Genomic DNA, 24,556 nt, shown 5'->3' on the forward strand with positions numbered 1-24,556 from the left:
TATACAATGTTGCCACAGGGTAGATAGTCTGAGAAAATTCCAGTGACTTTGAAAATATATATTTTGAACGGACACGTGATTCGTGCTTGGCACTTTCTCAAGGCTTTGTTAAACAAAGCAATTTCCTGAACTGATACGCAAGTCAACAGGGAGAGAGGCGCACACAAACAGCCGGCTTCCATTAATCTAAGTAAGCAATACATTGAAGGGTGTTCACATGCTATTCTCAACATGATTAATGCAATTATTATGCTAAGCGTCATTCTTACAAATTTGTAGATTAATGAAAGGAACATCGCATTTTTAAACTTGCTAATAAAAGATCTCATCTTAATATATTGCATTGGATCCCCCTAATAATTTATAGTACATTGTTGTATTTATATTTGGAGTAGTGCAATGAAGTGTATAGGTTTTGATGTAATTAATAAAAAGGGTTGGAGTTTGATTAAATGTGTGTATAGGCTTGAAAGTATTTGCTGGCGATGATGAATCTGATTCTATGTCAAGACCGCAGGCGAGCATTATGCTTAAACTCCTTTAATGCCACTATCCAGCAGCTTTAAAATCTCAGATTTTTCTTTTTCATAGGCTACATTTAAAACTTAATTGACATTATTTTTCTAAACACTTTAAATCCACTGGAAACTATCTGGAAAAAAAACTCTCTCTCCCATGAGTCCTTTCCTCATCCAGTAGTTTCCTCTTACAAATCCAGCCAATGAGGACCCTTCAGACTCTGTCATGTCCAGTTCCCTTCCTCTGCTTTTGGCTGCTTTCCAGCAGATATTTTCTATTTTAGTCTTGCTCTGTTTATAATGTGTTAGTTGTTGTTATAGCCTGAAAATGTGCTATTACTTATATGGGTTGACAAGTGCACGTTTCACATCGACTTGTGTGCATTTGATGCTTGCATCCTTATATACGCTGTAGACATAGAGCTGTTTGTGTTGATAGCATCTTGCATATGCTGCGCACGCTTTGTCTTAATTCAGCGCAGCAGTGAGTAATCTGTGGTTCGCGTTGTGAAGGCAACTAATCTTTCTGCTTTCTTTAATGTCGGGTAAATGCGCCTCACAAAGTGGGTTTATTATAGTGGCAGCGCGAGCTGGGTCTGTGAGCAATTTCACTTGTGATTAGACGCCGGCTTGCGCCTCCTTCAGAACACATCAGTGGACTGCCCGCTCTGGCCATATTTTGGCCCACGTGCCGAGAGCATCTCCCTCCCCCATACGGCGCAGCTTGGCATGCCGGCTCAATTCAAGGAAAGGACCTCAGAATGTGATTTACGCTTGAAGCCCCACAGCACCGAACGTTCTCGTGGCGGCTCATTCGAGCTCAATTGAGCAAGATTAACAGTCGGAGCTGCGATTACAATAGACTTCATAAGAGCTCGGACTACAGAGCTGAAGAGCAGCTCGCTCAGTTCTCCTAGGAGAGACACTGAAAATAAAGATGAAGTGGTTTAAAAGAAAATATGTATATTTATATTGACGTTCGAAACATGCAAAGAGCAGTTTCTCTGTAAGAGACCCCAATGCAGTAGCCTTGACTGCATAGCAGATTCTGCATATTTGTGTCATCACTTAAGTGGAGGACACTGTGCCTGGGTGGAATATGGCTGACTCCTGGCGTGAAGGAAGCCAGAAGGAGGAAGGCCAGATGGAGTGTAAAATGGACTTGGAGGTACTCTTCACCTTCTTCAGTCACTTCAAAGAGAGAGATTCAGAATGGGCACTCGGCTTTAAAAGAGGGCTTGGAGACTTCCTAGTGCAGGCAGTCTCACAGGGGTGAAGCCCCTGCAAGATGGGCTTGAAATGTTGGAAACCCTCATTGGCAAGAAAGACCAGTCCAGGCACAAGACTGGCAGTGAGAAGGATGACGATAGTCCGGGAGAAGGTCTATCCCTCAAGGAAGGGTTAAACATCATGGGAGCGAAGCGACCCCGAAAGAGGAAATCTTCTAACTCACCCGGGTCAAGACAAAGAGGGGAATAGAGAAGCCCCTGGAGGCAGCTGGTGCATTCCTAAAGCTGAAGGAGGCTTTTCTCCTACATCGGCATTACCCAGCCTCTAACCCTATGTCCCAGGGGTGCAAAATATAGGGGAGGAGCCTTCAGGCCTCATCAGCAGGCAGGTAACAGGGCCAGGCCCATCCAAGAGGCCTAAAGTACAGGAGGAACCAGAAGAAGAGGCATCCGATAGGTTTGACCCAGAATCCATTAGGCATCCTAGGTCCTCCGAGTGATCTCTATCATTTAAAGTGACACCTTTATGGCCCAGTGCCTGCGGAAGCCCCTAGATAAAGCTGCTAGGTACCGCATGAGAGCCGAGTGCCCCAGTCTCGGGCTACTGGGGAAGGTAACGGACACGCCCGAGTTGGAACCAAGGATACTCGGCTTCGTCACCAAGGCAAGCAAAGATTCCTGCAAGGGTATGGACAGAACCTGGAAGCTATAGCCAACGTCATGGTCCTCGCAGAGAGAGCGGACGACACGGGTGAGTCTATTGATACTCGTACAATTGCCAGCTGGGTGCAAAGAGCTGTCTGCATGTTAGTGCGCAGTTGCCTATCCTCAAAAAAGGAGCATGTTGCTCAAGATCGATAATAAATTGGGCGACTTACGTGGCAGGAGAGACCAAACAGGGTCTGTTATTAGGGGAGACATTTGCAAAAGAGATGAATAAGTTTGTGGTAACTTTTACAGTGCTAGAGAAGGCCCAATCGTCTATTGGGAAGATTTTCCCAGGACGTGTTTTTGCCAGCACCGGTTGCTATAGGCGTCGAGCGACCGGTCGGTTCCAGATGCAGAGATTACCTCAGGGGCCTAGAGCTCAGTACTGGGAGAGCAGGCAGCAGGACACCACCTTCCCGTCCTGTGGGAGTGGGCCCAGAGGTCATAAAGGCTTCTGTCGGCACCAGGGTGCAGGCACAAGTGAGTGCATTGCTGCTAGCGTACGCTCCAGTGTGGATGGAGGAGAATTGGCGCGTGCTATCCGGCGATGCCTGGGTACTGCAGACGGTAGCAGGCTTCAGACTAGAATTTGTGTTTTTCCCACGACAAGATCAGCCCCAGCAACCAATGCAATCCTCTCAAATGGAAGCACAGTTATTGGAGACGGAGCTGGAACAGCTCAGGTTAAATGGTTCTATAGAGAAAGGTGTTCCCCAGGGATGGGAATACTACAGTAATATGTTCCTAGTCCACCGGAAAGGGAAGGTGAGACCAGTGATAAATCTGAAGCTGGCTCGTATACCGGAATTTGAAGATGTAGGGGATTCACCTCCTCCAAGACATCTTACGGAAAGGGACTGGCTGATGAGACTGGATCTCAAGGATGCATATATCGCCATACCATCGTAGTCTAGCATCATACTTTCTTGGTTTTCTGTGGAAGGGGCAGGTTTGGCAATTCAAGTGTCTGCCTTTCGGGCTGTCTTCAGCTCCCTGGGCGTTCACCAAGCTCATGAGACCGGTCGCAACAGCGATCCGCGAAAGAAGCGTACGAAGGATAGTGTACTCGGACGACATCCTCTTCCTAGATGGGACAAGACAAACTGCAGATGCTCAAGCAAGGGCAGTGGGCGACATCTCTCCTATCATAGCAAGGGTTCCTAGTAAATCAGGAGAAGTCAGACCTAATTCTCAGCAAACACATGGAATTTCTGGGGACAGTTGTAGACATTACCCAAGCGACACGGCCCCTTGTAGTAAAGGTTCTACATTTTCTGGCATCATTGTCGCAGGGCAGGAAGGCGATGGGCGGTCTATAGTTCGGCCATCTCTGCCAGCCACGAGCCAGTGGACGGCACTCCCATGGGCGAGCACCCAGCAGCAGTCTGGCTGCTTTAAGGAGTTAAGATGGGAAAGCCACCTTCCGCGAAATATACCTACTTGTGGGACGTTAACAAGGTTCTGGACCTATTCACGCAGTGGCAGACCAATGATCAGTTATCAGTGAAGCAATGGTCAAGGAAATTAGCTATGTTGTTGTGGCTAGTATCGTGCAAGCGAGTGTTCTATGTCAGGGCTCTGGAGGTGGACAGGAAAGACTTCTACCAGGACGATGTGGTGTTTAAAATCGCCAGACGGACTAAAGGAAACTGACAGCGTATCTTATCCTTTTTCCCTCGTAATGCCAAGCTATGCGTAGCTCACTTTATTAAAGAATGAGCCAGTGTCGGCGCCAATTAGGCTGCAAGGTGTATCACAGCTCCTGATTGCGCATAGGAAGCCTTTTCAAATGGTAGCAGTAGCAATGTGGGTTCGAGAAATATTGGCACTGGTGGGTATTGATACCTCCGTTTTTGGCGCACTTTCTGGAAGAGGGGCAATGGCGTCTAGGGCATTTATGGTGGGAGTTTCTCTGCAAGATATTCTCAGAGAGGCCGACTGGTCGAGTGACTCTGCATTCAGAACTTAAGCCAGTATCTGCATTAGCAGCGGCAGTAGTGAGAAGCTTTGAGCAAGCATAATGCTTGCCTCTGGTCTTGATATAGAATGAAGATTACCCAGGCGTATAGCGCAGGGAGTCTTAATTCTATTAAAGACATGGGAGGCAAGCATTATCCCGCCGAGTGAAATACGAGGGTGGAAGGGATAACTGCCCATGTGTGTTTTTTCAACGTATTTCCCACCTTAATGGTGCGTTCTCTGTTTTAGGGTATGACCAGAACACACTCTGAGAGGGTGTGAGGAAGTGGAACTTCCGGAGTAGCGGATACAACAGTGATGCTGCTCCTAGAACCGACAGATTGTGTGTCTTGCCTGGGTTAGGATTATCTTGGTGACTTTCGTGTGAATTGGTTTTGGCTGACTGTTCAAGTTCGAAAAAGAAGAGGGCGCTACCCGGACAGGTCATGACATGGGAGAGTCTGGAGGGTGCTTGTTGGCTGGATTTGTAAGAGGAAACTACTGGATGAGGAAAGGACTCATGCGAAAGAGTTTTCCCCCAGATAGTTTCCAGTGGATTTAAAGTGTTTAGAAAAAAAATGTAAGGTTTAAAAGTTGTTTATGAAAAATACATTGTGATTTGAAAGCTGCTGGATGGTGGCATTAAAGGCGTTTAAGCATAACATGCTTGCCTCTGTGTCTTTAATAGAATCAAGACTCCCTGCGCTGTACGCCTGGGTAATATTCATTGAACCTGCTTTGTTTCAAATGCAGAGCGGGAAAGTCAGTAAATGTGGTTGACGTGTAAACCTCCCTTCATTTGCTGTGAGTAACTAGGATGCTTGGCATGGTTAAGGATCCTGATCTATGACATATTAAATATTGTGGAATTAGCAGAGTACAGGTAATGCCTGCATCCACCTGAGCAGAAACGATCACATTACAGTTCTGTTCGGGATTGCTTTTACTTTTCCTGATCTCTGGCACCTTGACACTGGCTTCAGAGTCTTTGGAGTGGGGTGCTGGGGTCCAATGCTTTGCAGCTCCCTGAGCCAGTATAGCCACTTGTTAAGGTGCTTATTGGAATGGAACCCAGTGTCTTCGTGACATCACCGCTTGTCATTGCACTGGACACTCTCCTGTCTTTATGCACCACCATTTTTGCTGCTACTCTGAAAGCCACTGTGGGGAATCCTGCAGATCCTCACCCAAACCCTTAGTCTCCTCCCAGGCGACCAGGAGAGGGCAAACGATTTCTGGTCCCAATCCTCCCGCAGTACACCAGCCCCAGGATCGTCTGGGCAGAAACAGGGCCCAGGCCAGTGAGGAGACTCCATGGGATGAGACATGGTATTTCTCCTCTCAGGGGGATACTCTTACTACCGTTCCAGAAGAGGTTATGGCTGGTTGTCGTTTTAATAGTTTACAACCTACAGTTAAAACGAGAGTAGTAAAGCATTATATTGAAACATCTGAATCTATTACATCAGAACTACAAGTCTAAACTCAAATGTCCTCCTCAATACCAAGGATACACTACTAGGAGTGGTGTGAGTGTTGTCTTCTCTGCACCTTCTGTCTCCAATAAGGCTAAAAACACAATCTCCTTTCTAAAAATATGAAGGCAATTAAAACTACCTTTAACAAGGAAAGTGGAAAAACCTAATTTCCTAAAAATTAACTACGTGCCCCAGAATCCTTCAGGGACTGTGACGAAGAAGAGGGCAGAGGAGGCATGCCAGAAGTAAAGGACAGGCAAGTAGCCCTAAGAGCCTTTGCCAGGGTTAGGCAATTAACATTAAGGGCTCGCACCTGAAGTGCATTAAACCCACATGAGGCATAAAAGGCTGCAGCAGGAAGGAGCACAAGGAAGGCTGGCAGTAGTAGCAGAAGGAGAAGAAAATGAGGCTGGCAGTTCATGAGGGAGTGTGACCACTTGAGGGACGCCGAGATGAGAGAAGAACAGATTTCAGCTGCAGGTTCTGAGTTGGTCCTGTGTTCACAAACCCTGCTGGGCTGTGGCTGCACTGGGAGAGACGTGCTGAAGTTACCTAGTAGCTGTGACTGCAGAGCTGAGGTCATGCTGTAACCTGAGGACTCTGTGCGGAAGCAAGACGAGGGACAGAGGAGTGAAGGAGACTCCCGTGGTCGAGTCCCGACCGGAGACCCCCATACTGCAGAAGGTTGTGGGTCCCAAGAGTACCTGAAGTAGCAGTATCAGGAAGAAAAGTCGGCAAGTTATAAGCGGCCCGCAACCGCAGTGTTTCTGGAGTGTGAGTGAAGCTTTGTACTCGGATTCACTGAAACCCCCCCAAGCTCAATTACAACTCACGTAGAAGTGGGAGCGAGTAAGATTTGTTTGTTTCTTATAAGAAGTCCTAACAACAAAGGAAATGTATCACACACACATTTAATACCCATTAGAGTGCTTGTGTAAACTAAAAGCTTTCATTTTTCCCATTGTTGGCTAAATATATTTTACCGGAGCAGTTGCATGTCTCCAATTGAGAGTTTGAACACTGATTGAAATCACTCAGAAGTTTAACACTGACTTTTACGAATTGTTGCAAGCATTATCACATCAGAGAGGCCATGTATGGACAATTCGGATTTCCGACAATAGTCAAAGTAACACTTTGTATGAATGAATTGGAATGCAAGTCCATACAGTACATTCAAGCTTCAAATCTTCATAGGGTTGCATATATCTAAATCAATTTCTTGTGGGAATCATGAAGCTTGTAACATCCAGAACAAGTATTCTATAGTTGTAGAAGTTGCTGACGTAAAGGGAAAAGCAAGCATTACCCAAGCCAGTATGCAAATCCTTTCTACAGTAAAACCAGCCCTATTGAAATCTAACCGCCTGTCTTTTGAAGTTGTTAAAGGTACAGTGTCCACTGATGCAAGGGTGAAAAGGTTTTCCAAAGCTAGGAGTGGCAATACAGCTCTGGGGTAGCTACTGGAACCTTGAAGGTGTGCATGATGCTGTGGAAGGGAGCTGGGTGCTTGGAAGAAGATTCAGTTCATAATCTGTAGGGCTGAGACTGTTGAAGCTGAGAGAAGCAATCTGGAAGCAAAGGCAGAATATATTAGTAGCAGTAAGACGGCAGAAGAGGTAAAGAGGCTGCCCTTTCTTATGGCATAGGAAGGAAGAGTGCCTTCCTACCTGTGAAGGTCGAAGAGTCTGGTCTTTAAGTTGTCTAACGGTCATTAAGTACCAAGTAGAAGTAGAGCTAACCGAACTGTGGTTGTCTATAATCTTGTCAGAAAACATTGTATTGAAGGTTGTTGAAGCAGTAGACCACTGTGGAGCAAAGACACCAGTTTCCATAGTGAAAGTAGCAAAAGGGGGTTGTCCAGAGGAGAACACCCTAAGAAGAATCATCATGACAAATAATGACGCTTCAGAGGTTAAAAACATATGGACAGTAGTTGAAGTAGAAATGTTACATTTGTATTTCAAACTATATCTAGTCCATCCAGAATTACCATTGGTGCTGTTTTCTTTATTGGAATTGAAAGGGGAATGTTTCAACAGACGTATAGATAACTGTTGCCAGTAGATTTGTACTTGGGTGAACTTTTGTTTTCTTTGGAACTTTCAAGAACTGATTTAGGTCTTGTCCAATGACTTTAATGTAGTGGAACGTCTGAAAGTCTTGTTCACTTCCTGGTGCCAACTATGGAATGTGTGGGATAGTTGACCCCTCTTCACTAGCATTTTCTGTGGAATCTGTGTTGGCTGATGGTGCCCTTTGGCTGTTCTTTTGCACCCCTAGGCTCCGTGCAGGTCGAGGTGACGTGATTCTTCAATTCGCCCCAGCTAATAATGTAGTCCACACTAGGAAGCAGGGATCCAAATAAAGATTGGACAAGCAGCAGCTAAATGTGGCTCATGGGTATCTAGAATTAACCAGTGAGTTACTTCTGGCGAACAAGCAGCCAGTTCATAGAATTCCACAAATCTTACTTCCAAGATGCAAACTTATTGTTTTGTCCATTATCTATGACCCCTTATGCTTTAATGTCCTATGGATGTGTCCTAATGTTTTACTTGTAGATTGTCCCAAATGCAGTAGTTGAAGTGGGCGGGAGTGGTTGGGAGCAGTGCTCCTATACGTTTTTAATTGAAGATTTACTGTTCCTATACTTTTTATCTTGAAGTAACCCTTGTGGAATGGTTTTGTTTTAAAATAAATGTGTAGGAAGCAGTTGAAACGTGCACTTCAACAGAAGGCGCATTTGTTTGTGCGTTTGTATTGTGTGTGGGAGGGGGCGTGGTGATGGGGTTTGTGGGGAGCTGAGGCAGGCCAGCAGGAAACATAGTTCCACTACTTCTTTCCATACACTTCGACCACTGCCCAAATGCACAGAGTTAAATTCACAAAGGTGTGTTTGTTCAGCATTAGTTGGCTTGGGGAATCCAAAGTAGCTCCTGTTGCCACGCTAACCAGGCTCCCCTAGGCTACAAGCAGGAGCTAAATAGCTTCCAGCTCCCCTCATTTTCGAACCCTGCAAAAGTGTGCCCTAGCTACTGCTCAGTGCTGTTAGGATACCTGTCATTGTTGATTCTGTCCTGCAGTTAACGGCTACAGATTTTGAAATAAGTATTCAACCTAGGGTGATATTTTACTAGGATGAGGAGTCTATGCCCTGCAGGTTACATATAGATCTCTGGTCCCCCATTACTTTTAATGCAGCAAATTACTCTGCAGTAATTTACTTGGTTACTGTTGTTGCGAATTGTGTATGTTTATTTAAGGTTTAAGAGGTAAAAAGGGGTTGGGGGGTTGGGGTGGTAGTGGTAGGAAGGGGGATGAAGAGGGGATACCCCCAAAACATTTTGTAAACAAATCGCAGTAAATCGCCACAAAATCATTAAATTTGTTGTAATAACGTAGAGCCAGATCTATGCCACATCTGCTCAACACTCTGATCTAAAACTCCTTGTCACCTCTCACCCCTCTTCCCTTGGTGCTAGAGGCCATCTACCTTGGCCGTTGGAAAACAACCACAAATGCCCCTTCTCTCTTATTCCGTCTTGATTTCCCCCCACCCCCATTCTGCAATAACGACTCTCTACTTAGTCTCTTGCTCTTAAATTATGACAATATTGTTTATCCATATTTGAAGCGATGAAGACCATCCAAGCTCTCTGGTTATCACTTACGTTGCAACTTTGATTCTGGACTTAATAGGTTAATTCTTGTTTCCTCTATGTCCAAGACTAGAAAGGCATAAACACGAGAGTCAAAGCTTCTCACACGTGAAATGCCAGTACAACAGAGTACTGGAAACAAAGTTACTGCTGACAGCACAGATCCTCCTTCCATGCGTCTAACCGATAGTGTCCCACCGTTCTGCAACACAATACAGTCTGTCACCTGCTCTGACTTTACATTAACATCATTAACTTTGGCAAACTGACATGAGCCAATCCAGGACACCTCGGAGTACATTACTGCACAGGCGTGTGCATGTAGATTATGCATACAGGATTGTTCTGCTTCGGCTTTCCTAAACGGTGCTCTTTCATGCAGATAACCTTTTCATTTCCGCTGTCGTGTGGTCCTTCCATTATCGCACGCTTATTTTGTAAGAACAGCAACCTGCTGTATTTTGTTTTTTATGTCGTTCAATCCCAATAACTTTCAGTGACATTTAAAATAATCCTAATAACATTGTTAATTAAAGAAATTTAATGAGCACAATATGCGTAGATTGTTTTTTAAAACTTATATACGCGTAGGGTGTAGCATTATCCCTGCATGCAAATCAAAACATATTTTCAACGCAGGCCATACTTGCAATGCCACCCAAATTAACCATGCTCTTGCGAGGTTAAAGAAACCATAACTTCCTCTATCCTGCTGCTTTGATCCCCCAAAGCTTTCATTTAAATAGGGCATTGGTGCAAAAGGTTGTTGTACACTCCCAGAGCCAGCATCTCAAGTGTTGGGTACATGGATCTTGCAATACCCATTGTATGTCACCTTTGCCCATAATTTATCCTTTTCTACTAAAATCCCCTCGGGCACCATAAAATATGTCCTACCCCACGAGGTAGATATCAAAGGGGTCTTTCCTCTTTTCCTCCCTTTTGCCTTTCAAGGAATTCTTGGCCCTGCTTTGCACTCTTGTTAGGTCCATTGGATCCTCTGTCTACCCCATTGTACTGACTGTGCCTCCACCTCCGGCTGTTCTACTGATCTCTCCCTGTGATCATCCAAGGAATTTAAGTGGATAGGGTATTGTTCACCCGAGTGTACTTTCTCGAGGGTCATGGGATGAATCTAGGGAATTGGTCCTTTCAGCCACCCCTTTTGGGTCTAGGGAAAGTGAGCCTGCAAAGTGATGCCCTGCCTAGGTTTCAAGGCAAGCGTGGTCCAACTGAGGGTAAGCCTTGCCCCCCACCCCACAACCCTTGTGACCCCTCCAGGGACAAGGAAGGCTCAAGTCAAGGTTCCATCCCACCTCCCCTCCATGCCCAGGCCCCAGGGGGGGGACTGGGAACCAATAGAGGTACTGGAATTGTTTTGCAAAGTGGCCGCATATTACACATTTTCACCAAGCCCGACCCTTTTCCTACGGGCAAATGTGGAAATACCACAGAGGAGGCCCAGGGTGCAGAGTTCTCTATAGGTCAGTCCACCCCTGCAAGGTCCCAATGTTTATTGTGGAATTGAACATGCTAACCACAGGGACCCTTTAACTTGGATGGCTTGACCCGCGATGTGAAGGTTTGTGGCGTGGCAGAGTAAGCGCAGTGTGAAGCAGCATTAGGAAGAAGAGCCCAGCCGAGAGGGAGATGTGCTCCGGACCCGATGAGCAGCGCTTCAGTGTGCAGAACAACACTGGAGCTGTCATGGCTCCACAAAGAAGCTGTGCAGACCGCAGGAGTTACACAGGACCTGTCCGGCAACCAGAAAGAAGACTGATGGTCCTCTGCAGTACCTGCGAGAGAACGGGCGCTCTGTATCGAACATTTACCAGAAACCATCACTGTTGGATACCAAACAAATACAGCAGTACAAAGGTGCAATTCCCCTTATATGGGACCCCGATTGGGGGAACCATGTAACCTGTGTTGCCAAGAGGCTGTAACGGAGTACAAGCGAGTGGGATGAGTCCTATGGGTCCCTCAATAAACACTTCCTAAAGTCTCCTAACCAGGTGTTAGGTGAAGGCAAACGCTTCCTGATTCCATCCCAGCTGGTGATGTACTGCGGGAGGATCACCTGGGAGAAGACCAGGCCCAGGGTGGTGTGGAGACAAAGTATTATTCCTCTGACAGGAAGACTCTTCCCGATGTACTTAAAGAGGTCCTGGCGTATTGTCATTTTAATGTCTCTAAACCTCACATTAGATCTAGGGTTTTGAACCCTAATGTTACAAAATATGAGCACACTGTACCAAAAGAAAAATCCTTTTTGGTATCCCAAACTAAACGCCTTCCTCAATCCCAAGGGTACAATGTAAAGGAATATGAAATGTTGTCTTCACTAAACCATCTTCCTCTGTAATAGCTAGTTCTTATAGGCCCTCTCTTTCAACCTTAAAGGGAATTACATCTACCCTTGCAAGTAAGTCAGAAGTGGAAAAACCCAACGTTGTTGAAGGAATCATGGAGGTACTGAGACGAGGAAGAGGGATGAAGAGGCATGCAGATGCAGTAGTCGGGCAATTAAGCCTAGTAGCCATTGCAGTAGTCGGACAACTAAGGCTAATTGCTCACACCTGAAGATTGTTGTTGAACCTGGGAGGCATAAAAGGCCCTCTCAGGACGGAAGGAGTAGAAGGAGCATAGAACGTGAGCTGAAGTGCAGGCTGTAGCAGTAGATGCGGAGGAAAAGCACAAGGTTGACAAAACACACACTAAGTGGAAGAACAAAAGGGAACAGGAGTTCTGAGAGACTCCTGTTCTTCCAAAATCTGAAGAGCAGAGGCTGTGCAGCAGGGGACGTGCAGGAGACTGTTTTCCCCGTGTGAGACTGATTACAGAGCTGTGAACATGCAGGAGACGAAGGCCAGAAGCAATTTGAGTGGTTGGACTGGAGACCCTGGTACAGGAGAAGGTATGGATCCGCAGCGAGCCAGAAGCACTAAAAGTGGTAGAAGAAGTCGGGAAAGCAGTGTAACCTGCAAAGCAAGTGACCATGAAGCACAGCATTCTAAAACATTGCGCAAGCGTTGCTGGTAACAATATCTAGCTCCTAAGTGACTCGCATATAGTTTAATGCGAGTTAAAGCTGTTAGCACTAGAGTCCTAACAATGGAACTCTAGTGCTTGCGTATACCGTGAAAGTCCCAACATGCGCGTAAGAAGCTAAAGTTGATAAAATCCATTGTTGAATGATTAAAAGACTGTTGCTGTCTGAGTGGTTGCGTGCCCCTAACTGGGAAGAGGGAACTCTCTCTAAACCATTACTGAATACCTAATCTTGACAATACCTGAGTTACAAAGTAAAAAGGCTGAAAACTACATCAAAAAGAGGTTGCATGTGCTTAATTGGCATTCCCAAAGGAAGTTAGAAGTATCCTTTGCCGTTACACAGCAATACAATTCTCTATCTGTAAACCTTGAAATCTACTTTTAAAGAGGGCGTGTGTGCCTAATTGTATTTTCAACTGAAAGACTGAATCTCAAACTGTATCTGGAAGTGACCTTTTCATTTCTACGTAGTAAAGAATTTAAATTGTTGAAGAGAAGAACACTTGTTACCCAAGCCAAGATGCAACCCCTGTTAATAGTGAAACCGAGCTTTCTAAGTTTTAGTCATCTAGGTGCACTGTGAAGTTAACAACCAAGTGGCTTAAAATACAAGTGTGCAAGTATTACCTGAAGCTGAGAGAGTAGCACCAATGCTTATGGATAATTACTTGGGCTGAATCAGAAAGGTGTGAGTAAAGCTGGCAAAGTAGATATAACCTTTAATGCCAAAGTCTGTAGAAGCCAAAGAGAGAAGTGAGTCTTATGGGCAGAACCAGGCTATTTTTATTGTGGCAGACAGACTGGAGTGGCAAAGAGGCTGCACCTTTTTAGAGAAAGTAATTAAAAGTAAGAGTGCTTTGCCTACCTGAAGAGATTGAAGTGTCTCTTGTCAAAGCCTGCCTGACAAATGTACTGTGCTGTAGTAGTACTTCTTAAACTGTGATGGTATATTAAGTTGTCAGCTGATGTAACATTGAAATGGAAGTACAAAGTATTTCTCCACACTTCAAAAACTGCGCCACACTATGGTATTCCTGCATAAGGATTATTTATTATAGTGCCCTTTGGATAACACGTGTTTCGTCACACAAGTGTCCTTTTCAAATCAGGGCTAATGATAACACTGTTGTTTCACAATTAATTCACAAATCAAGTGTGTATATATATATGTCAAAAGAAATAAAAAAGAAAATATGTGGACACATGAAAACCAATATTACATAATTGATTATTGGTGTTGATCAATAACAAAGTACAGAAGGGGCGGAAGGGTAGGAGGTTTGAGGTAAATGAACAAAAGAAAATACAATACAAAGAGAAAAAATGCAAAGAGAAACAGAGTATTAATGAATATGTCACTATCAAAAATACAAGTCAAATAAGATATCAATCCTTAAAATAAATGATAAGGTTTGATTTGCACCCATGGTTGCCTTACCTATGTTCCCATAACATATAGTTCCAATTAGTTGATGCACAATATCCCGGGTTGAATCCCCCTATACAAAATCAGGTCAAAAAATCTCGGATTAGGTAATACATTCATGCAGTGATACATGCATGTATCACTACTTAAGATGCATTGATTTAGTAAACTGCAGCATTGTTAGTGTGATCAAGTTAAGTTGAGCAATGATAGACAAGGGCACGAGTGAATCTCAACAGAAAGACTGATTCCTATACGAGCGTACGTGGATAATGCTACTGGTACACGGAAATAATAACAATAATACTTCTGGGCGAACATTGGTGCCGTGGTGCTAATATCACAACTTATAGCGTCATTGTTGGAACGACAAGTATCCGTGACTGATGTTTGTTTTAAAATTAGACGAGCTACGCTTCAGTTAAACTCCACGCGTTGACTAAATCAGTATGCAAAATGAATGGAGGGCGTTCTGGTACACTAAGATAGTCTTAGTGACGATCGAGCGTAAATACAGCGGTGTTGATCAGTGGCTGAGAATCTACTCACCAGGATTCCGGAAGGGAGACCAATCGTCAGTGGTATTGGTTGGGTCACAGAGAAAATAAGTGAATTCATTGACAATATACTAAGCCCACGCGTACCTGAAATCAGAGCCTTCTGCAAATACTCTACTGATGTTATTAAGAAACTTCAAACTGTACATTGGAAGGACACCTACAAACTTGTTACCTGGGATGTCCGAGCCCTGTATACTTTGATCAAGAATGAGGCAGCTATTGCTACCATTGAGTATATTTTTCGTGGGGAAACTGCATCACACTACCATTATGTAACTATGCTAAAAGAAATGTTGACAACAACTTTGGAAAATAACATTTTTCTGTTCGATAAGATACATCAAGCAGAAACAGGGAGTAGCCATGGGCGTTAAATACGCACCGGCTCTTGCAAATCTCTTCATGAGTAAATTTGAGGATGAATATGTTTACACAGACCTAAATGCACAAGACAAGATTGTGATGTGGACCAGATTCATTGATGACATTCTATTAATTTGGAATGGTAACGATACAGAATTAACTGAATTTCAAGATTGTCTAAATACCAATGAAGAAGGGATTTGTCTTACAGGACCATCGAGTACTACCAGTATAGATTTTTTAGATCTAACAATATATATCATGGACGGCAAACTTTGGACCAAAACTTTTCGGAAACCGACTGACGCCAATTCAACCTTGTTCGCAACTAGTTGTCATCAAAAATCAGTAATAAAGCAACATACCAAAGGGAGAATTTACAAGAGCCAGGAGAAACTGTACTAATATAATTGATTTTGTACAGGAATGTGATCTATTGAAAAACAGATTTCACCAACGAGGCTACAACAACAATTGTATAGATGTGGCATACAGAAAAGTCAATTAAATGAATAGGGATGCAACCCTTACACCTAAAAGCCCTAATAAATCAAGAGAGGAACAAAATAAAGTGAGCTTTGTTACAACTTTTTCTGACAACAATTTTGAAATTAGAAAAATATTGAATCAAAATTGGCATTTGTTCAAACTAGACTAACACCTTAAAGACATCATTGATGACAAAACAAATGTAATTTTCACTAAAGCTAGAACTTTGAGAACAAGCCTTAGCCCATCGCTACTCCCTAAACTACTAACACAGCAACCAGAACAATGGTTACCAAGTTTACCATCAGGATTCAGAAAGTGCGGATCATGTGGCATGTGCAAACTAGCACACCCCAATACCCAGACTTTCTCGGATACAAGAGGAACAAGTATCTCCATTAAGGACACTATAAATTGTCGCAGTAAATACATAATTTATGCTATGGTATGCACATGTGAACGCATATATATTGGAAGTACCATATGAGAACTCAGGTTCAGAATACGGGAACATGTCTATGCCATGAGCACACCGGATTCCACATTGCCACTTGCACTACATTGGCATACAAAGCATCAATTAGATGACAAAATGAATTTAAGGTTCATCGGCTCCAACAGGCTTCTCTGGGCGAGAGAGGTGGGAATAGAGAAATTCTCCTTCGCCAGATGGAAGCCCGTCTCATTTGCAAATTTAGAGCAACGGAATTTGGCTTGAATCAAGATCATGAGATGGCGTACTTTCTCTGAATATGATGTCCAATGAATAAGAGGAATCGTAATGTCATTCCATGCTTGTTTGTACATGTACCACGAACTCGTTGATTGCTTGTATATGCTGGACTATACTTGTCATAGGCTATTTTGTCCTTGAATTACAATTGCAACCATTTATGTCTCACAACGTGGTTTTTGCCCCACTTTGTAAAGTGTACTCGTGGTTAGCACCACCTACTTTATTATGCAGGGTAATTTATCGCGTACCAATTGTAAATAATAATGTAATGGCCAGATTTGAGAGTTATGTTGTCTCGTTATCCCTTAAAACTTAAAATCAAATTATAATTCTTAAACCCATGGAAACCTGCAGTCTGTTTCCGGATTGTAATGAATATTGATACGAGTATTGTACCTCAAACATGGCGTCCATCTTTCTTGCACATACACACAGAATGGGACATCCATCGAAATAGTAGTAGGACTGGGTTGCTACGACAACCCATGTAAACTCAGGAAGTGAGCCCGCTTTCTCGCAACAGACGGCAGGACATTTTTATACGCTCTGCAGGTAAGCCTTGGTACAGTTGACTGAGTAGATTCAACACCGCGGCATTTCCGCTCGATCGTCACTAAGACTATCTTAGTGTACCAGAACGCCCTCCATTCATTTTTGCATACTGATTTAGTCAACGCGTGGAGTTTAACTGACCCGTAGCTCGTCTAATTTTAAAACCAGCATCAGTCACGGATACTTGTCGTTCCAACAGTGACGCTATAGGTTGTGATATTAGCACCACGGCATCAATGTTCGCCCAGAATTATTATTATTATTTCCGTGTACCAGTAGCATTATCCACGTACGCTCGTATAGGAATCAGTCTTTCTGTTGAGATTCACTCGTGCCCTTGTCTATCATTGCTCAACTTAACTTGATCACACTAACAATGCTGCAGTTTACTAAATCAATGCATCTTAAGTAGTGATACATATATGTATCACTGCATGAATGTATTACCTAATCCGAGATTTTTTGACCTGATTTTGTATAGGGGGCTTCAACCCGGGATATTGTGCGTCAACTAATTGGAACTATATGTTATGGGGACATAGGTAAGGCAACCATGGGTGCAAATCAAACCTTCTCATTTATTTTAAGGATTGATAATATCTTATTTGACTTGTATTGTTGATAGTGACATATTCATTAATACTCTGTTTCTCTTTGCATTTTTTCTCTTTGTATTGTATTTTCTTTTGTTCATTTACCTCAAACCTCCTACCCTTCCGCCCCTCCTGTACTTTCTGTGATTCATCAACGCCAATAATCAATTATGTAATGTTTGTTTTCATGTGTCCACATATTATTTTCTTTTTTATTTCTTTTGATATATATATACACACACTTGATTTGTGAATTAATTGTGAATTGTGAAACAGTGTTATCATTAGCCCTGATTTGAAAAGGACACTTGTGTGTCGAAACACATGTTATCCAAAGGGCAATATAATAAATAATAATCCTTATGCAGGAATACTATAGTGTGGCGCAGTTTTTGAAGTGTGGAGAAATACTTTGTACTGTGTTTCAAGGGGTCGGGGTCAAAGCCCCTTACTTGCCCCACCCCAACAGTGACACTAAATTGTATATCTATCACGGCGCATGGGAACTGTGCAGTTGGTATGGATCAAAAACCCCGGAATTGTGTTACATTTGAAATGGAAGTAGCCGTACTGAGACAAAGGTGACTGTTCTCATAGAGCCATCAATAGAAGTGTGGTTGTTGAAGAGGAACCAGCAACGCAAAGAGATCATGCTGGCAAATATACCAGAAGTTGTATCTAGACAAGTCCTAAAGAACTGTGTATTATTGACATTGGGAAATATTACACCTTCTTTTGAACTGTGACAAACTATCTGGAAGAAGAGACGATTTATCATAACCCGGATTATCATTGGTGCTATTTCTTTTCTACAAGTGGATCTTTCATCCTGGAACAAAGGTATGTTACCAGTGGATTTCTGTTTGGTTAACTTTTTCTTTGACTTTGAACTTTCAAGAGCTGGTTCAGAACCTTTCTTTTCTTTGGCTGAACCTTTTTGAGTTGACTTTGAATCCTGGGGAAGGGACCTTACCCAGAACAGTAGAAGGTTTTTCAGATGATGTGTTAATATTATTTCGTATATTGTGTTGCCATATATTTACTTTGTGTGTTTTTTTAGAGTGAGGGCCAGTTATCCCATGCTAGAGAATATTTCCTTAGGTTATAGAATAGGCAGGACATTTCTTCGTAGAGAAGGGCATGCAAGGCTTTTTCATATATTTTTCATTAATAAAATGGCATATCTTGATAAACCCACAAGCAGTTGTCGGCCCCCCATTACTGACCCCTCAAAACAGGCAATGAGGGTGCAACTTCCCTTTTTGGGAATACCAACTGGGGGGAAAGATTGCCTGTTTTGTCAACATCCCGAAGGTTGTAAAGGAGGAGTACTAAGACAACAATGGCGCAATGCCTCTTATCTTGGATTCCAACTGGCGGAGACCTGTAACCTGCATTACCCAGATATTGTTCAAACCTCCCCACAAAGGATACTGGTGTGGAGAGCCTTGGCACAAGAGATGCCACAAAGCATAATTGTAGTTGTAGGAGTTTACCGGCCCCTAGGAAGCCCGGTGATTGGACAAGGGTCAGGGGGCGCTGGGTTCAATACGGAAGTGCTAAGATTTGTTTGTGTTCTTCTTTCTCTGCGGTTCAGTCTGAGAGGGACACGACGACTGGAGAGAAAACAAAAAGGGATTCCACTGGGCGTATTGAGGAGCCACGTAGAAGGAGAAATGACTGGCACCGTACACCTGACCTTCACTATAAACCTTTCTTTGCTTTTAATAAATATCAAGCTCTCATGGAAGCATTTTCACATTCTGCATAAAGGACCCTTTTTGTGTTAAGGCAACACGTCCCCTGCCTTATATTTTCACAGGGGTCAGACTTTTGGACACAAGGGCTTCTTTCTTTAGTTTAGTTTGCTAGGTAGGGACGTCCTTATAAGGATGGCGAAAGATAGGAATTGATCTCACCCTTTTTGTTTTAATAAAAGTGACAAACGTAACTTTTATGTCAGTCTCGCATTTCTGACTCCTCACAGAGCCCATAGCCCACTTGGGGCTGAGAAAGGAAATACTCTGTGAAGGGGTGAGAGAATCGCACAGGGCATGGTGGAACTAGCTTGAAGCCCACCCGGGGCCGAGAGATTAGAATCACCACGAGGGGGTGAGAGACAAGATAACTACTTTGAACAGTACCAGAACGACCAAGAGCGAACTTTAATACTTTTGTTGTGAACATTCATCTACCCAAGTGAGGAGACTACATCCCTGAAGGAGGGATAAGTTGGACACTTTTCAAAATACCATACAAAGACATTGGGCCTCATTCCGAGTAGGGCGCAAAAGGATACCGGGCACCGTTAAGGAGATTGGTGCCGGTAATCCCTTTGCTCCCTACTATGAGTTCCCTTAGCGGGGTCCCTTCCTTAACGCCTGGTTTGACTAGGTTTTACCAGGCGTTAAGGAAGGGACCCGCTAAGGGAAATCTGAGCCAATAACGGTACCGCAAATTCGGTACTGTTATTAGCTACTTCCCCCTTCCCATTGAGCCCTATGGGCGCTGAAATGGGAATGGGGAATGGTTTGGTGAGATGGGGACTTACCGGTCCTGCCAAGGTCGGACTCGACCGGTAAGTCCCCATCTCACCAAACCGGACACGGTACCAGAAGGGGAGGTAGTCATGGCGCAAATAGCGCCATGACTGCCTCCATACTCGGAATGAGGCCCATTGTGTTAACCCAGAGCTGATCCAGATCTTTTTTATAATGGCTTTCTTAAGCCAGGCGCTGCAAGAGATGAGAACATTGTGGGTGGGGGACAGAAAACCAGCCACCACTAAAGTTCTGGTTGGAGTAACCCTTTGGCTAAGCTGAGACTTAGTCTTTCCTCACTCTCCCTCCCTGTCCCTTCTCCCTCCCTCCTTGCCTGCCTGGCCCTGTCTCTCTCTCGCTTCCTGCCTGTCTCTCGCTCCCTCTTGCTCCCTCTCGCTCTTGCTCTCTCTCGCTATCTCTCTCTCTCTCTCTCCCTCCCTTTCTCTCCCTCCCTCTCGCTCTCTCCCACTCGCTCCCTCCCTCGCTCCCTCCCTCCCTATCTCTCTTGCTCCCTCCCTATCTCTCTTGCTCCCTCCCTATCTCTCTCTCTCGCTCCCTATCTCTCTCTCGCTCCCTATCTCTCTCTCGCTCCCTATCTCTCGCTCGCTCCCTATCTCTCGCTCGCTCCCTATCTCTCGCTCGCTCCCTATCTCTCGCTCGCTCCCTATCTCTCGCTCGCTATCTCTCGCTCGCTCCCTCTCTTGCTCCCTCTCTTGCTCCCTCTCTCCCTCCCTTCTCTGCCCCTCCCTCCCCTCTTCTCGCTCTCCTTTCTTCTCTCTCCTTTCTTCTCTCTTTTCTTCTCTCTCCTTTCTTCTCTCTCGCTCCCTTCTTTCCTGCTCCCTCCTCTTCCCCCTTTCCCCTCTACCCCCTCTATTCCACCTTTCTCTTCCCCCTCTCTCTTCCCCCCTTTCTCTTCCCCTCTCTTCCCCCCTTTCTCTTCCCCTCTCTTCCCCTCTTCTTTCAGTCTTCTCTCTTCCCCTCTTCTTTCAGTCTTCTCTCTTCCCCTCTCTTCTTCCAGTCTTCTCTCTTCCCCTCTCTTCTTTCAGTCTTCTCTCTTTCTCTCTTTTTTCAGTCTTCTCTTTCCCTCTCTCTTGCCCTGGGTAGAAATGCATAGTATACTATTGGGTATTACATAATTGCCTTATTTGCTGCTTTTATGAGACACAAGTTTTCATCCACTTGATCGTTCTTTCTGTGCACATTTCGTTCCAGGTTTGTTGGCTCGCTGGGCAGTATCATTGTAAAATGCAAAGACCTGCGCGTTATCCAGCTGGATATACCTGGAATGGAGGAGTGCCTGAATATTGCAAGTTCCATTGAGGTAAGAGCATCCTAGACCTTTTAAAACTTTCATTATTTGGAGTGGGAGCTTGAATAGAATGTTCATGCACCAAACATTTTAAGTACTGTAATTAACCAAAGCATGGGTTCCTGCTGCAACAGCAGCGGTGGAAAGGCAGTTTCAACACCATGTGAAAGATACAAAAAGATATGTTAAATTTTTATGCAACAACTTTTCTTATTTCTAATCTACCTGACAATAAGTATTGCGTTTTTTCCATGGTTAGTGGGCTCTCTAACTAGTATCTGCTGGTGCATGGGACAGTGTTAAGTTATCAAGTACTGCAGCACTGATATCAGCTTGCTTACGTTTTGAGCGTCTTCTGCTCATTCTTCACGTGCACATCCTTTTATTGCACACCCCTAATGGCTTATCTTGTTTGGTGATGGTACCAGAGCATGTTACCTGGCGAGTTCACCTGATTCTTTGAGATGATATCTTAATGGTTGTAATTTCAGGAAAGGAGGCGCCAGAGGACAGTTTATTTGAAGAGTGATGCTTGGAAGGTACGGAAGCATGAAACCACAGTTTGCTTGTGGGTGAACAGGATGAAGTGCAGTGAAAGAGAGACTGAGTTTCTTGGCTTCTGTAAGCCCCTCACCAGGGTAGTTGCCACTCCAGAGAGCCACCCCTCGGTACCACACCATGGGTGTTTGGTGCTTACTGCTGTCCATCTTCTTGCAGTCCTCAATCGCCTAGTCTTAACTTGGCGTGTGCCAGGGCAGAAGGGAAAATGTTTGATTTTGAAAAGAAAAGAGACTGCTTTGTATCTACCTTCATGTAAAAAAGCAGAGTAATGTAGCATATGTATAATTGCAAGGACCCCCTTGTGATGTGTAGGGAAGAGCATACACATTCTATGAAGATTCCGTGGCTGCCGCTGATGTAATAAAAGGTTGCCACCGTGTTAAGGCTGCCTAAGTTAGTGAAATTGTAATTGAGTAAAACAGGAGCTAGAATGAAAACTGATTCCTAGGATGCACCCCCTGGGTACCTATTCATCATAATAATAATAATATTATTATTTTCTTGCATCATGGCCAAAGGCCTCTGTGCTTATCTTGTTGTAAATCAACAGTGATGTGAATAACTTAAGAACCTACAAAAGTACTTGTCTACCACATACTACACCCTCCACAGCAAATGTCAGCAATACATTTCTAATTTTGGCATCACTGGTAAAACACCATCTCCTCGTGTAATGCAACAGGAATTAAATGATTCCAGCTAGTGTTGATGTTTAGAGGATCCTCAGAAGTTTCTGGACATTGCATCAGTGTTCATGAGTAGTTGAGTTATCAAGCAAATTAAATAAAGGGTTTATATTGCATCCCTGTGCAACTAACTTTACTTTTATAAGTCGTGCCACTGTTGTTTCTTGGCTCCAAAACAGTCATGTTTTTAGGGTTCTCTTGAATTTTATGTTGTGTATCTGTTCTAAGGCATGGTGGGGACTCTGTGGCCCTGAAATGCCCAGCCTTTTGCGACAGAACAGTGAGAAGGTGGATATGGTACTGGGTGGAAGCTGCAGACCCCCCGGCCCCAGTTTTCTCATTCACTTCGCCAGCAGTGTACTGATCTGATTCATATGGCCTCAAAGCTGGCAGACTGTTTGACATTTAGAATGCAGAGTTACACCCTTATTGTGTTGCTAGTACCATGCCCATGCCACTTGCATGCATGTTGGAGAAGGAGATGTGAACTGTAATAAGACTATAGGCTTAGTCAATACTTGTGCCACAGGCGTTCAAGGGGAAACTCCAGACAAAGGAGTGCATTTGACATTAAATCCCGTATATCCTGAGAATCTAACAGGAAGATTATCTAATGAGGCTACAACTCTAAAGTAAAATGCTGTGACCAAAGGACAAGCGCTGTGCTACCCAGTTTGCCACAGGGTTTTCTTGTACAAAATGTGGAACCCAGTGTCGTGAACAAAGCACATGAAGTGAGCCGCAGCTATGCTGCTAAGGGATCCCTGTGAGCACTAGTACATAATTCCACACCAGTAGTAAGTAGTCCAGGGAGCGCAGCATCTCAGAGAAAAGGGTCCCTGCAGAAGCACACACACTACGCAGAGAGCCATGAGCGAATGCTCCAGCAGAAGAATAGTGAGCTGACACAGGTGGGAATTCTTCCTGATAAAGGGCTGCCAGAGTTTCTATGAGCTCAGCAACCCTGAACCTGCAAAGAAAGTAATTGGTCGAGCTCACTAATGGAAACGCCATCATACAGATGGAGAGAGAGCAAAGCAAGGGGACAATGAGCAGTGTGGGGGGGGGTATGGGCCCTGTAAAGGGGGATCTGGACCCCTTCCAACCTGGGGCAGCTGTATCCTACCATGGTGAAAGCCAGAGCCAGGCCTTTCCCAGAGGCAGGAAGGGGCCCCCCTTCTCTGAAACCCCATCACTTCCGAATGTTAATGTGGGTACTGTGACAAATCAAGGGTATTCGTCCCTTCTCCCCCTTATGGACAAGGATTCACGTTCTTGTGAGGAACTCTCTAGACCATCCACCATAGTAGCATAAATGGGACAATTGGATGTGAAGAACATTATATGATACAGAGATTTGGCCAAGGACAAAACAAAAATACATCATTATGTACAAAGAAAAGGATCTGGCTCTTTAAGGAGATATGTTCATGTTATTATTGTTTTTATTGACCGCAGACCTAGCTTCAGGAAGCAACAGAGTGCTTTACAATCATAGGTGGAATAACACAGTGAGGGAAGCAGAGAAAAAAGGAGCAGGGAGCTAACCGGGGAGGGTGGACAATTGGCAGCATGTAGGGAAGACAGTGGGCAGCAGATCACTGAGATTCAGGTAGGGTGGGGAGTGCAGGGTGTGTGGACCTGGGTCTTAAGGAGGAGCCATTCCAAGAGGAAGGTCTTGAGCTCTTTCCTGAATTGTAGAAGTGATGGGGCAAGTCTGATGTTGACAGGGAGGCGGTTACCGAGTCTTGGGGTGTAGACAGAGCATGCCTGTCTTCTGGTTATTTCCTTAATGTTTCCTTACTGCACTGTCGTTATTAAAGTCTGCACATTTTCTTTCTTTTGGTGGATTGCAGGCCTCTGGAGATGCTGAGATTCTCAGTGAGGTAGCTTGGGGACTTGCAGATGATGCAACAGTATCTGAAGATGATACAGGCTTACAGTGCAGTTTGATGAGGGTCGGGGTGATGTGGCCGAAGTTGCAGAGTCCTGAGACGAGTAGACTGAAGAGGGGAGCACGCTGAGGAGAAGCGAAGCATTGAAGGAAAGAGAAGATCGTAAGCAGGGGAAACACCCCGAACAGCGTGGCGCCTGGAGGAGACGGAGTGCCACCTAGCCCACAACTCTAAGAGG

General features: G+C 44.4%; 1 protein-coding gene across 1 annotated transcript in view; it reads left to right on the plus strand.

The window, feature by feature from the left end:
• MTMR9 (myotubularin related protein 9) overlaps positions 1-24,556 on the plus strand; it is a 632,238-nt gene that overhangs the window by 72,009 nt on the left and 535,673 nt on the right. The window contains exon 2 of the mRNA XM_069605728.1: positions 21,080-21,188. Coding sequence (XP_069461829.1) covers positions 21,080-21,188 — 109 coding nt within the window. The remainder of the gene's footprint in view (positions 1-21,079; positions 21,189-24,556) is intronic.

This window comes from Ambystoma mexicanum, chromosome 4p (genome assembly GCF_040938575.1).
Source record: "Ambystoma mexicanum isolate Mex_15411 chromosome 4p, UKY_AmexF1_1, whole genome shotgun sequence".
NCBI classification, from domain to species: domain Eukaryota; kingdom Metazoa; phylum Chordata; class Amphibia; order Caudata; family Ambystomatidae; genus Ambystoma; species Ambystoma mexicanum.